The sequence below is a fragment of the Athene cunicularia genome, assembly GCF_003259725.1.
Source record: "Athene cunicularia isolate RWA chromosome 4 unlocalized genomic scaffold, athCun1 chr4_part2, whole genome shotgun sequence".
NCBI classification, from domain to species: domain Eukaryota; kingdom Metazoa; phylum Chordata; class Aves; order Strigiformes; family Strigidae; genus Athene; species Athene cunicularia.
Genome location: NW_020799099.1, coordinates 3,502,236 through 3,515,009, shown reverse-complemented (window position 1 = coordinate 3,515,009; position 12,774 = coordinate 3,502,236). Strand labels below are relative to the sequence as shown.

The window sequence follows — 12,774 nt, the reverse complement described above, 5'->3', positions numbered from 1 at the left end:
ATGAGTGGGTTATAACCCACCCCCCCTGCCTTTTTCCCCTTGTTTTCTCAACAGGACAAAGAGGGGAAAGAAGATAAACCAACCCTTGTGGGTAAAACAAAAGCAGTTTTAATATAAGCGAAATGAAGCAAAGGTCTGCACGCAGAAGCAAAAGCAAACAGATTTATTCTCTACTTCCCATGGACAGGCGATGTTGGGCCTTCTCAGGATCAGGGCTCCAATACACGTAGCGGTTGCCTTGGAGGACCAAGGGTGACCCCACCCCCTTCCTCCTTTCTCCCAGCTTTATACTGAGCAGACGTCATGTGGTATGGGATATCCCTTTGGTCGGTTCAGGTCAGCTGTCCTGGCTGTGTCCCCTCCCAAGATCTTGCCCACCCCGTCCCACTGGGGGAAATGTCGGAAAGAGCCTTGGTGCTGTGTAAGCACTGCTCAGCAGTAGCCACAACACCAGGGTGCTACCAACACCCTGCCAGCTCCCATCATAAAACACAGCACCGTGAGGGCTGCTATAGGGGAAAACCAATTCCAGCTCAGCCAGGCCCAGTACAGCGTTGCTGGCTGATGTTGGCACTGGTTGTCCCTGAATTGGGGAACATCAGCTAATTCCCTGCAATATCTGAGCTGTGTTTGGATGTGGCAGAGTTGAAGCATTCAAAACTTTTGTGACTGCTGTCTGAATTCTTTAAAGTTTTGGAATTTGGTATCCAAATAGAAATACGGTCTGGGAAAAAAAGCTGCATGTCCAGTGCCAGCTTTCTATTTTAGGCCTAGCAAGGAGTGGTGAAAAAGTAAAGTTTTGAAACAGTTTAATCGTACAATAAAGCTTGTAATTTGCTTCAGAATAGCAATTTTAACAAATAGCATTACCGATACTCATTAATGCTTCTTGTTTAGCAAGAGTCCTCTATCACCGTTTGTTTTAAATCTCTGTTTCTTCCTTTTTGACTAAAAACCCCAGTAATTTGTAACTTTGCCAGCCTGTATTATAATTCGGACATTCGAAGTCAGTACAGACTTCCATTGGCATCAGTGGAAGCAGGACTGGATCTGTAAACCCTTTTCTTGAAGTCATTCAAGTGCATGAATAAATGTCCAGGGTTCAGAGGGATTAATCAAGTCTGTTAGTATAGGTGAGCCTGTTCTGCGGTGCTTGGGAGTGCTGTGGCAAAGTTGACCTGCAGCAAAACGCTTCAGCCAAAGGCATGAATTTGTGCCCGTCTGGTTTCCTGCCAGAGGTCCAGTTGAAAGAGATACCAGGATTAGAGGGATCAGAAGTGGGCATACATGGTGACGAATTCAATTCCCGGTATGGTGTTGCCTATGGAAAAAGGTCAGATTACTCACGCAAAATGGCCCAAGCAGGCTACAACTGCCTGCCAGGTTAGGAGTGTAATGATTGAAGGTCTTTTTAATTTTATTTTTAATTTTTTATTATTTTAAATTAAATTTGAGTGGAACATAATTGTAATTAAAATTTATAAATGAAACTTATTCCAGATAAAAGTTGAACCTCTTAAATATTGTTATAATGAAATGAAATCCAGTCTAGTTGGTTACTTCTAGGTCTGTAATACTTCCAATTTAAACTGTACTTGCTTCTCTGGTAGACATGATTGATTACAGTTTTCAACTTGATTAACTTCCAGGAATGCACAGAGGAGAAATGCTGAGGAAAACAGAAGGAAAGGAAATGGGAAATTTACTGTGCATCAGGTGTGTGTTTGGTTGTTTTGTTTGTTTTTTAAGGCAATGTTAGTGTTAACAGAATAGGAGAACTCTTGATGTTAGCATCCTTCTTGTTTCAGCTAGACAGTGCCAGGGTCAGATGAAAGCAAGGTCTAATGTCTATGTGCGTCTGGATGTGTGTCTGGAATTAGTTGCAGGCAGATGGAAATGGATGATGGATCACCACCTAGATACTTAAGGATTTGGAGATGTGCTTGGGGAAAGCCCTCTGGAACAAAACCTCTTGATTCCAAAGCCATCTGAAACTGGCTCCTTTCCTCCTTTTCTCTCCTTTCATTACATTTCATTTTTCTGAGCCTACTTCACTGATTTCTGGAAGTTGTAGTAACAAGAAATCTGGGCAAATGCAAGAGGCTGGTTGCATGACTGGAGGATAATTATGATGTTTCTGCAGTGGTCTGTAGGCCATTTGTCTCAATGTCACCTGCTGACAGCTGGGCACTGTTTCCTGTTTTCACAAAGCTCATCTTCTCTTTTTAGAAAGCTTGCTTGGAAGTTGGAGGCCACTCAAGGAGTTCTAGGAATTCTTTTATTTTTCTGTGCTTTTCTAATGTCTTAAAAACCAAATGACACGAATCACACTTAATTGGCAAATTGACAGTTGGCAAAACACCGTTTTGGCCTGGAGGTGACCATAAAGCTAAACTTTCTACCTAGTCTTTGAATTTCCCAGACTTCTCTGGGTTTCCTCTGGAGATTTCACTTCTGTAGTACTTGAATTTTGCTCTTGAGGAAAAAGGCAAGATGTGAAACAATATAGTAGGTAATAGCTGATACAAGCGTGCACAGAGTATGACAGCATCTAATTGTAGGGTGCTGACTGAGAGAAGGGTTTAGGATTATCTTCTTTCAGAGTTTTTCTGATGACACAGACAAGAAAATTCCCAGCTGTGGGGAAGGTGTCTTATGTTAGCACTGAAGACGGTTTGTTGTTTGTTTTTTTTTTTTTAAATGAATAGCCAAAATATTTAACTGATAACTTACAAGATTTGCACACTGTATATCTCTCCTAGACTTTTAAATATTATAACATCCAAGCCTGTAGTATTTGTAGTGGTCTCAATTAATAATATGTATTGAAGTTGTACCATACATGTGCCTGAAGTGAATTTGGCCCAGTGTTTTAATAACAATCACTTAGGCCTAGGTATGTTTGCTTTGCCTTTTTGTTTTATGAAATACCTCTTTTGTTGAGTGTATGTACATAGAAGAATCAATTATTAATTGTGGATGACAGTTTTGCAGCTTGAAACAGGTACTGTGCTTGTAAGCAGAACTAAGTATGTGATGTAAAAGGTAGTGTGATTTTGAGGGGCAGAGGGAAAACTTCTGTAGGGAAAAATTAATGATATTGTGCTGCTTATGTAAACATGCATGTCTCTAATCCTAGTAAATTTAGTAAAGTTTGGGTTTTGAAGCCCCAGTAGCATTCAAGGGGACCAAAGCTCAAAGCTAACATAAGGGCCTGCTCTGCTATATGTACATACAAGACTGCTCTGACTGAATTAATATTTCAGCAAGGTGTATCTGTGTGGAAGAGCCTGCTTTTTCTAACTGGCATGCCAGTGTCCATTCTGCTGGACAAATTGCCCCACTGATAGAATTTTTGAGTGAAATTTGGTATCTGGAAAGATGCTGCAATTATTATTTTTCTGGTAATGCTATCAGAGTAGATTTTTAGATTTATTTTTTTTTTCCTAATGCTGTGGAAAACCTTGAACTGCCAAAGCTATATTTCACCAGCGTTTGTGAGGGAAGGAAATAAAACAGTGTGACAGTTAATTATGATCACGGCAGTTGGACTGAAAAGACGGACTTGGCAGGTGCTCCTTGCTGACAGGTTACCCCTGCAAAGCTCTGACAGAAATGTCAGACTCAATAAAAATCCTTGAGACTGTGTAAGCGAGGCGACTCTTGCGTGGGAGTGTGCTGGCAGGGGGCTTTGGTATTTCAGGAACCTTTTACCTCAGTAGTTTATGAAGAAGCAGAGAGTCCTGCCAGAAAGGTCTATTTCAACTTATATTAATTTTTTGATACCAACCAATTTGTCATGTCAATGAGTTTTATGTTTGTTTTGGTATGAAATTATTTCCAGAGATTCCAGTAAAAGAATTATTTGAGATTATATCACGTTCACAAGTATTTTTAAAATCCGTATATTTTGATTATGATTGCAATTCTTTTGTTAGAGGAAAAAAAGTAATAAAGACAGCTTTTATCTGTATGTAAATCTTGCCTGATAGGACATTTTGGGAAAGAAGGTGGGCTGTACTCCATTCTCACAAAACCTGTATTATAGATTTCAGCTATGTGGAGATTAATCCCTCTGCAGTAATTTATCCTGGATACTTCTCCTGAAGTCTGCCTCTTTGACCTTACAGATCTGCCTGAGGTGGGATCATCTGTGTAGAAATGGGGCTTCTCAGGAGAGGGGCCCTTCCAGACTTCTTTCTGGTGTTGTAACTTCACAGTTGCTGTGAATTTAAGAGTGCTCATATGTTGTTGTGTGAATGTTTCCTACATTTCCATGTCTACACTTTAGCAGCATAACTAAATTAAGGTCTTGGTTCTGAAGCTAAGGTGTTGAGACAGGCTTCAATGCCACTGAAATCAGTGGTGGGATGGCGAGTCACTGGTTTTCCTTTACAGAATTTAAATGGTAACTGAGATTTAAAAACATTTTCCAATGAAAATGACATCTGGTGTTCTGAAAAAACATTCATTCCATTGGCTTTGGAAGTGTTCTAGGTTCTCAGGTGATGTAAGTGTACATTTGCATTGGCTCACAGTGGTGATGCTTACCAAGTTTCATCTGAGGTGAAATAGTAATGATTGCATTCTTAGACTGTTTTGAGTTTTTAAATATTAAAAAAATCTGTTAGATAAGAGAGGGGGAGAAGAAGAAAAGGAAGTTAAATAAGTAAAAATGTACAGAACAAGAAGTCAGTTGCTGTCAAAAAATGCCCATAGCAGAAAGGGTAACATATTTAAATCTGGTGACTTCATACACCTGATTATGTCTGGGAGAAAAGTCTCGTTGGCTTGAAGAACTATCTAAGCTAGTGAACTGTATGTACTCCTTGATGCAATGACAGAATCAGGCTGCAGTTGCTTTCATATCCCTAGGAAGAAGTATGAGAGTGGCTTAAGATGTTCAAGGGGAAATGTCCACGCTCACTGACACCCATTAGAATGGTCATTGGATAAGGTGAAAGGACATAAGAAAAAGAAAAGGTGCTGTGAGAGCCGTCACCTTCTATACTGAATTTGGAGCTGGTGCTTGCGATCTCTCAGTTCCATCAGACAAGGCCAGAATTAATTCACCTTAATTGTGACGCTTTGGTACACTGTAGAATGTATGCGTTATTCTGTCAAAATGTGTAACGGAAGTGCCTTTAGCTAAAATAAAATTGGTTGGTTTTGGTGTTCATATTCAGTAGTCTGTTTCAATACACAGATAGTCTTACCTGACAGGCTTTTGCCATTCAGAAAGCTGCTGTGATGGTCCAAGTGAAGTGTCTGTGCTGGAGCACATGTGTGCTTGGACTGAGACTGCTGGGACACTTGCAGGATTAGCTGAAATACCACAGAGGGGAGGATATCTGGCTCTAACTGATGTAATAAACGAGTAAGCAAAGACATTTTTTGCCTTTAAAACTACTTCATTGAGGATTTTAATGAAAGAGGGGTTGGCAAAAAGATTAAAATAACACATAACCTACAGGCTGATGTATTTCATTAGGGCAACACAAGAGATTACTTGAAATTCTCAGGCCCTTGTGGAGCAGCCAGACTCCTCTTTGCTCACACATTTTTTTATTTTGAAGTTCAAGGTATTTCTGGTTAGGGCATGGCTCTTGCATACGCGCATCCGTGCACACATGGCCGTGCATGGATTATGTGAGGGGCTTATTTCTGACTGCCTGGATTTGCAGGCGGCGTGTTGACAGGAAATTAGTTTGTACCAGGACGTGCCTTTTGAGGACTATTTCCATGCAGTTGTAATGATGACATCAACGTGTGGAGGTCAGGTGGCGGGGGGGGGACACACACACAAAGACAGCCCCTTGGCTGGAAGTTGGTTTTGGCAGTGCCTCCATGGGACTGGAGGGTTAATCATAACTTGTTTCTCTGGCTGCCGTTTGCGTCAAAAGTCCGGGCAGCCTTAATGAACGTTGCCTGTGTTAATTTGAAACCCTTGCTGGGAAATCATGGGAAAATGGAAAAACGCATACTTGAGCGTCACCCTTCAGATTAACAGCTTGGGCAGCACTAGAACTCTCTGAGTGCGTGGTGCAGCTCCAGTGCAGCTCTGAGCAGCTGGTAAAGAGATCTCTCACTGTAAACCTGTGCCTGCCTGTGATTTTTATAGGGTATCCTGTTAAGCCAAAAGCTAATTTGCTCTGGACTCTGTGCTAAAAATGGTGCATCGTATGACAGCTTGGTGAACTATGTAAATAAAAGCACTGAAATTGGAAATTCTTGGTGTCATAGATCCCAGACACATCTTCATTTTATACTGTTTTGTTTTTTTTTTTTAGTTTTTGCATGCATGGTTTTAAATTTTGTTTTACTCCACTTTTAGCAGATAATAATAATAATGCCCCTAATAATGCACTGGTACCCCCCCCCCTTCGTTGTTTGAGCAGTATTATGCCATCAGTGATTGCTTAATTGCAATTTTCTGATTATGCCCTAATTGCATGAAAGTCTTTGCAATGTACATTCCCCTGTAACAGTGGGGGTCTTTAGAGTAAACAGTTCTTTATTTTTTTTTCAGTCTGAAGCTTGTAAGAGAAATGTTTATATTTGGGAAAGAGGTAATATTCTTTCTAGCCACCCCTCTTTACAACCAAATATTTTGTCACTTCTTTAAAAAAAAAAAAAAAAGTTTAGCATCTCCCCCAAAGACTTTTAGCTTCAGATCATCTCATAGAATATTAACATTTTGGTCTCAGATTTACAATTATTTTTTTCCTCTGCTTAGCTTTTTCTTCCTTGCAGTCTATGGTGTATAGAGTCAAAATGTGAAACTTCTGCAAGATGGGAGGCCTGAATCCCTACTGAGACTAGCTTATGTTACAAAGTTGATTTTAATTTCCTTTAAGCTCTGTGTCCTTCGAAAAGCATTTACTATCCTTGTCCAACACATGAAGTGTTTTATCATGTTCAGCCCTCTATAAGTCAGTAGGACCTTGACCCATGGGTAATATTAGAAATGCTCTAATGTCACTGGGGAATTTCTAATGTGGCTGCAGCAAACTGAAAAAATGACTACTAGCTAACCCAAGTCCCTTCTCTAATATTTCTTAGCAACCTAAATATTCTGTTAGCCAGAGTTTATTATAGCTCCTCAAAGATATTTTCCAGACTGGGTCTGATAAGTTAACTGTTTTTCCCAGGAAAATTACAGAACCAGTTGTAGAATAGGAAAGTTAGAGAATTTATTTGGAGGTGAACTGTAGAGCAGTGATGGAGTCATTACTGTTGCTTTGGCTCTGGGACATTTAGGAAGCACATTGGTTGCAGGTGTGCTGGCGGTGCATGGCAGTGCTGCAGCAATATATGTGCATAATAACTATGCAACTATATGTGTGTATTTTTTAGCTTTTGGAAGTAATTGGAGTGCTTCTACTTTAAAATCTAGTATTTCTTCTTGGAAACTAGTGTTCAGCAGGATAATTATACTGAGTTTGTATGTGTAGGTGCCTGTATATCTGTATAAACATTTAAGAGTACTTTTGGAAAAGGACTTTGAAAAAAATTTGAGATTAAAAAATTTTTTTATTCTTATGTAGATTTGGGGTGACAGTAGAAAAATGTACATTACAGGAAGAAGCCCAGTATCAAACTTCTTTTTACTTCTTAGTATGAAGTTAGAGGGATCCAGAAGAATTGGAGAGATTAATTTTTTTTAAATGGTATTGAAAAGGACCTGTTTAAAGGTAGAGCAATGAAACCTTCCCCTGTGTAATGGAGGGGGGAATAACCCTGGAAGAGCAGTCCCTTGGGTGGAAGAAGAGGTAAGTTTGTGCATGCCATCCGCAAGGGAACCTTGTGTCAAAACCAGCAAGGCTTTTGGCATGTGCCAAGAGTAGGGCTCCTGGTTTCTGGTAAAGGCTAATAAAGCCCACATTTTCAGTGCTGTCTGGCAATTCCAAGCTGCCTTCCCCGGCAGCTTCAGCTTCTCTATCCCACCTCAGCAGAGGGAACTTCTGGGGCAAGCTGCCGCCTGTGCTCACCCTGGCCCCCCTGTATTTATACAGAGCTGGATGCTACAAGGAACACATGTACATCATTTTTGTAGTGTGTCTGCCAACGTATGAGTGTATGCAGTTATCTGTGCATGGTCCTCGTATCTCCTAGGTCCAGTATTCTTTCAAAACTAAAAAATTATATGGTGTGCAGTCACCTGTTTTATATAATGTTTCAGAAATAAAGCCTCTTTGTATAGAATTAGGATGTTAAAAAGAACACAACTGTTCATGACATGTATTATTTATCACAACATATGTGCTTGGTCTCTTAATTTGATTTATGCCATATCTTCCTTTTCTGCATTCTTTGTTACTTCTGTGAATATATGCGCACATCCATACATACGTACACACACACACACACACACACACACGTTTATTTGTCATAGAATTGTCTAGGAAGAAGGTGGTACATTATTTGGTTATTCTTTTTAAAATATTAGAAGCTTTAATGAAAATAATAGGTTCTTTCTATAATGCTTTTTTGTTACACGTAGTTAAGCAATGTGAGCAAATTTTCCGTAAACTTCAAGGTTACCAGAGTTAATTCCAAACTAAAAAAAAAATGGATGCCTAGAATAGTTTATGCCTTGTCTGTTTAGGCTTTTCACATATTGGTGATTTCAAAACTGGAGTTTTCTCTTTCTCAGTCTTGGGTTTTTTTCCTGGTATCTGGAAAATTAGCTGAGTTAAAGGGCTGACAGTGCTATTATGAGGCAGTTGGTCAACACTCAATTTATGCTCATTTGATGGGGAAAACAAAAATGTAGAGCAACTCTGCAAAATACATAACTACCTAATTTTTTATACTGCATAGAGTGGTGTAAGCACTCACTTGGATGGTGCTAAAAATGGAAGTTTGTCTGATTTAGTAAAGAAGCTTGCATGAATTCAGCTATCTTAAAAATGTTTATTCCAGACATCCACACTGTGTTAAATTCTTTACAACCTACATAGCTGGGTAGTAAGTAAAAAAACCTTAGTTCCTTTACTGAATACCAAGAAACCTTGAAGGACTAATTCTCTGATTTGCTTTTACTCACTTCATATGACTGATACTGTTTTAGGGATTGAAGGTGAAAATAGAAAGAATTAAGATAAAAAGATGGTTCCTTGTACATTAAAAAGAACGGTATATTCTTTCCTCTCTCCAGTTTTCTAGGAAGGGAAAGCTAATGCTGTGACCTTTCTTTCTTTTTTTTTTTTTAAATCAGCTCTTCAGGTGCTGGAAATGTAGCAGACCGTGTCTTGGCTCAGTTGTTAACGGAAATGGATGGGATAGAACAGCTGAAGGACGTGACAATTTTGGCAGCTACAAACAGACCGGACATGATAGACAAGGTATGAATAGATGCACTGTCATATATCCTGTTCTCCTGAGAAGACCAGATTTTGGTACAATTCCATTCTCTTTTACTCTCCAAACTGTTGTCTTATCAATTTAATGATTAAGACTAGAAGTTTGAAAATGAAGACAAGGCAAAGGGAAAGGATTATGTCCCTTGCTTTTTTTAATCCCTCTACAGAATTTTTAACAGAAACAAAATGTTTTGTGATTGTCTTAAGTATCTATTTCCTAGAAGAAATTTTCCTTAAGCTCACTGAACTTGTGCAACAGCATTTCTGTCAAACTGCTTCTGTGGTTTTTGCTTCTGTTGTGTTTGTTTATGCAGGAGTTTGCTGGAGTTTGTTGGTTTCATTAGTTACTTCCTTTCAAAAGATTAAATATCTCCTCGGTGCCATTAGCCTGCTGCCAGCAATAAGGTTTCCAAGTGTAAACAGCGCAATTTTTCCTTAGATCCTGTGGCAGCTCTGCTGGAGTGACAAGAACATTTCAAGTTTGTAAAAACAGGAGGGTTGTAACACTGACTGCAGAAAACCTTCGAACACAAAACCAACCCAGCAGCCCTCTAGAAAATCCACTTTAAAACCATCTACCACTTCTGTGTCTTCTCACAGCTAAGTGGAGTAAATGGACCAGTCTGAAGTGATTTCCTTTAAGATAAATTTTGTAGCATTGTTAGGGTTCTTTATTCCACAACTTTTCACCTTTACAACATTCATGAATTTGATGACAAGTTAATGAAATTTATTTTTCTGATCTTTTCTAGGGTTTCTTAGCTATTTTTAATGTTAACAAATTCTCCTATTTTAAACTGTTTCTGGAATAGTCTTTTCTGTTTGTCTTGGAGCATTCCAGCATAAAATACATATGAAGCATGCACTTTTAAAGTAAGGTTTATATACACATGAAGTTTTGTGGAAAAAAACCTTGTATTTGGCTCCAGAACAAAGCCTCTTCCCTTTTGAACTGAAGGAAGCCACACAGCTGATGATGTCCTGACAAAGATTTACTTAGAACTTGCTTACACACTACCTGTTTGGCTGCCATGGCAAAGCAGAGCTAGGAAAGAGTTTTTTAGTTAAAGATGATAAAACTCATCAGTGAAAAATATGCCTGTGCAAAATAGAAATTTTCAAGATTCCACTTTTGTCAAATTAATTTCAGTTTTCTTTGGTAACTATTCTTTGGGGTCAGAGTAAGATGAATTTGAAAAAATTTCCTTCTGAGTCACTTTGACACTGAACTGTGTTATCTCTCTCTCCATCACCACCTGGGAATTCAGTTCTTTATCAGTCTCCCTTTTGCTGGATTTCTCTTGGGACCACAGTGAATGCTGTTTTCTTATATTTTAGATTTTATTTGAAATATTGGCATGCTGGGACAGTATTTATTTGAAATATTGGCAATATTGGGACATGTACTACCACGTGTTAAGGGTACCACCCCACTATACCAAGAACTTTTAGATAGAACGTAACTTACTAGATGTATGCCAATTGTACCTATGTCATTGATTCTAATCCAGACCTCTTAGCCTGGGACTGAGCATTTTCATTTTATTATGGTGGGTAAGAATTTGACATCTATTGTGCATCTGAATTGTAGGGAGGTGGTGAACTTTTAAGAACAAACAGCACAGTTGTGTTTAGGTGACAACATATCTTACGTATTCTTTTCCCAAGTAAAGCTGATAGCCTTGACTCTAAATGTAAAGAAAATTAAAAAACTTACATGAGACAATGTCTCCATAGTAGCAAGCTGTGATTATAGGAATTTTATTAGCAAGAAAGCATGAATGGATATTTTAGAGTTTTATTTAAAACTATTTTTACCAAGATATAATGGAAAAAATAGAGTTCTGGTAACTTTGTAGAAAGCATTCACTTACAGAATACAAGAGCAAAATTTCACCAATCTGGAGGAACGGGGATTTTAAACTGTGATTTAAAGGGACAGGAGAATCACGTTTGGTTTGGTATTGCTCACATTATGCTTCATCCAGACCAGACAAGCTGTACCAGGCCACCATCTTTTGGGTCTGTGCAATATTTGCAGTACATGAGTTGCACCCTTTTTTTTTTTTTTTTCCCCTGGAAGAAAGAAGACTGACACCAGAATGTGTTTGTACTATGAACTTTACTTAATGGGGAATCTTCTGGTATAGGCTTTTAGTTTACTTTGTGATCGGTGATCTCTTTAAAAATGTAACATTTTGTTAAATCAATTTAGTATTTTATATGGAAATAGCAGTTCAGTTACATCTTAGAATAAATGAGTGTCCTGTTTTCATAGGCGTCTGATGACTATCCAGTAGTTTTTAACTCATGAGCTTTACATATGATATAAAGGCACAAGGCAGTCTGTGTTCTCTACTTACAGGGCCTGGGAAGATGTATGGTATGCTTTTTGTGACTGTCTCTTAGCTTTTCAAACCAAGAAATGCTTGAGGAATGCATGCTTTGTAAGCTTCATATTATATGCTTACAATTTGGTAACAATCCATTTCAGTGTCTTCATTTATGTGGCTGCTTCTTAACTGACAAATATGTGATGATTAATCTTTTGTAATTTGAAAACAGCACATGGGAATATCAAATGTAAAGGGTATTCCCCTGAGCCTAGTGTAGACTTCATCATCCCTGCAAACACTGCAGTATGTTGCTTTTGGTTAGTGAATAGATTTTGAGTCAGACTTTATAAAGTTATGTTTAATGGTAAACTTGCTTTGGCTTGTTACAAATGTCTATTAATAAGGTAATTTCTCTAAGATGTCATGATTGTATTGAAATATTATTCCAATCTTGTGTCCCATGTTTGTAACACTTAGCTACTTTGCATCCCATTCAAGGGATGCTGGAAATACTTTGGGATAGTTTCTATTTTTCATAAGAAAACAAAAATGGCATGTACTGTTTTCAGCCATGTATATTACAGAAAGTGGTTTCTCTTGGAAGGGAAATACTCTGGAACAAGATGTTCTGAACATTCTTTGAAAGTGATACAGAAACAAAACATTCTGAGTCAGTAATAATAGTAAAATCTTCCCTTTTATTCTTCATTCTATAAGTAGAATTGATGAATAGTAATTGGAAAAAGGCTTTTTGGTTTGGGTGACTTAATCAGGAGTGATTTTTCATACCTAAAATATTTAGCAATAAATTTATGGAGCTGCTTATGATTCAAAGTCTGTATTTTCCCATGTATCAGTTGGCCTAACAAGAGAGATCACTCATCCCCACAAACATTGCATAAAATATTTTTAATACTGTGTGTAATTTGCTTAGCTTGAAATTAAATGTTCTATTCAGACTTTTATGTAGACATATTTTCAGGTGTAGTCTGACAGATTTCCATGGAAGAAAACCTAGACCAACTCATGAAGATTTGTGTGTCCTCTTTTTTTTTTTTTTTTTTTTTTTTTTT

The 12,774-nt window shown here is 38.2% G+C and overlaps 1 protein-coding gene across 1 annotated transcript in view; it reads left to right on the top strand.

The window, feature by feature from the left end:
• The window catches only part of SPATA5 (spermatogenesis associated 5), a 202,729-nt gene that overhangs the window by 53,295 nt on the left and 136,660 nt on the right, over nt 1-12,774 (top strand). The window contains exon 15 of the mRNA XM_026847883.1: nt 9,221-9,347. Coding sequence (XP_026703684.1) covers nt 9,221-9,347 — 127 coding nt within the window. The remainder of the gene's footprint in view (nt 1-9,220; nt 9,348-12,774) is intronic.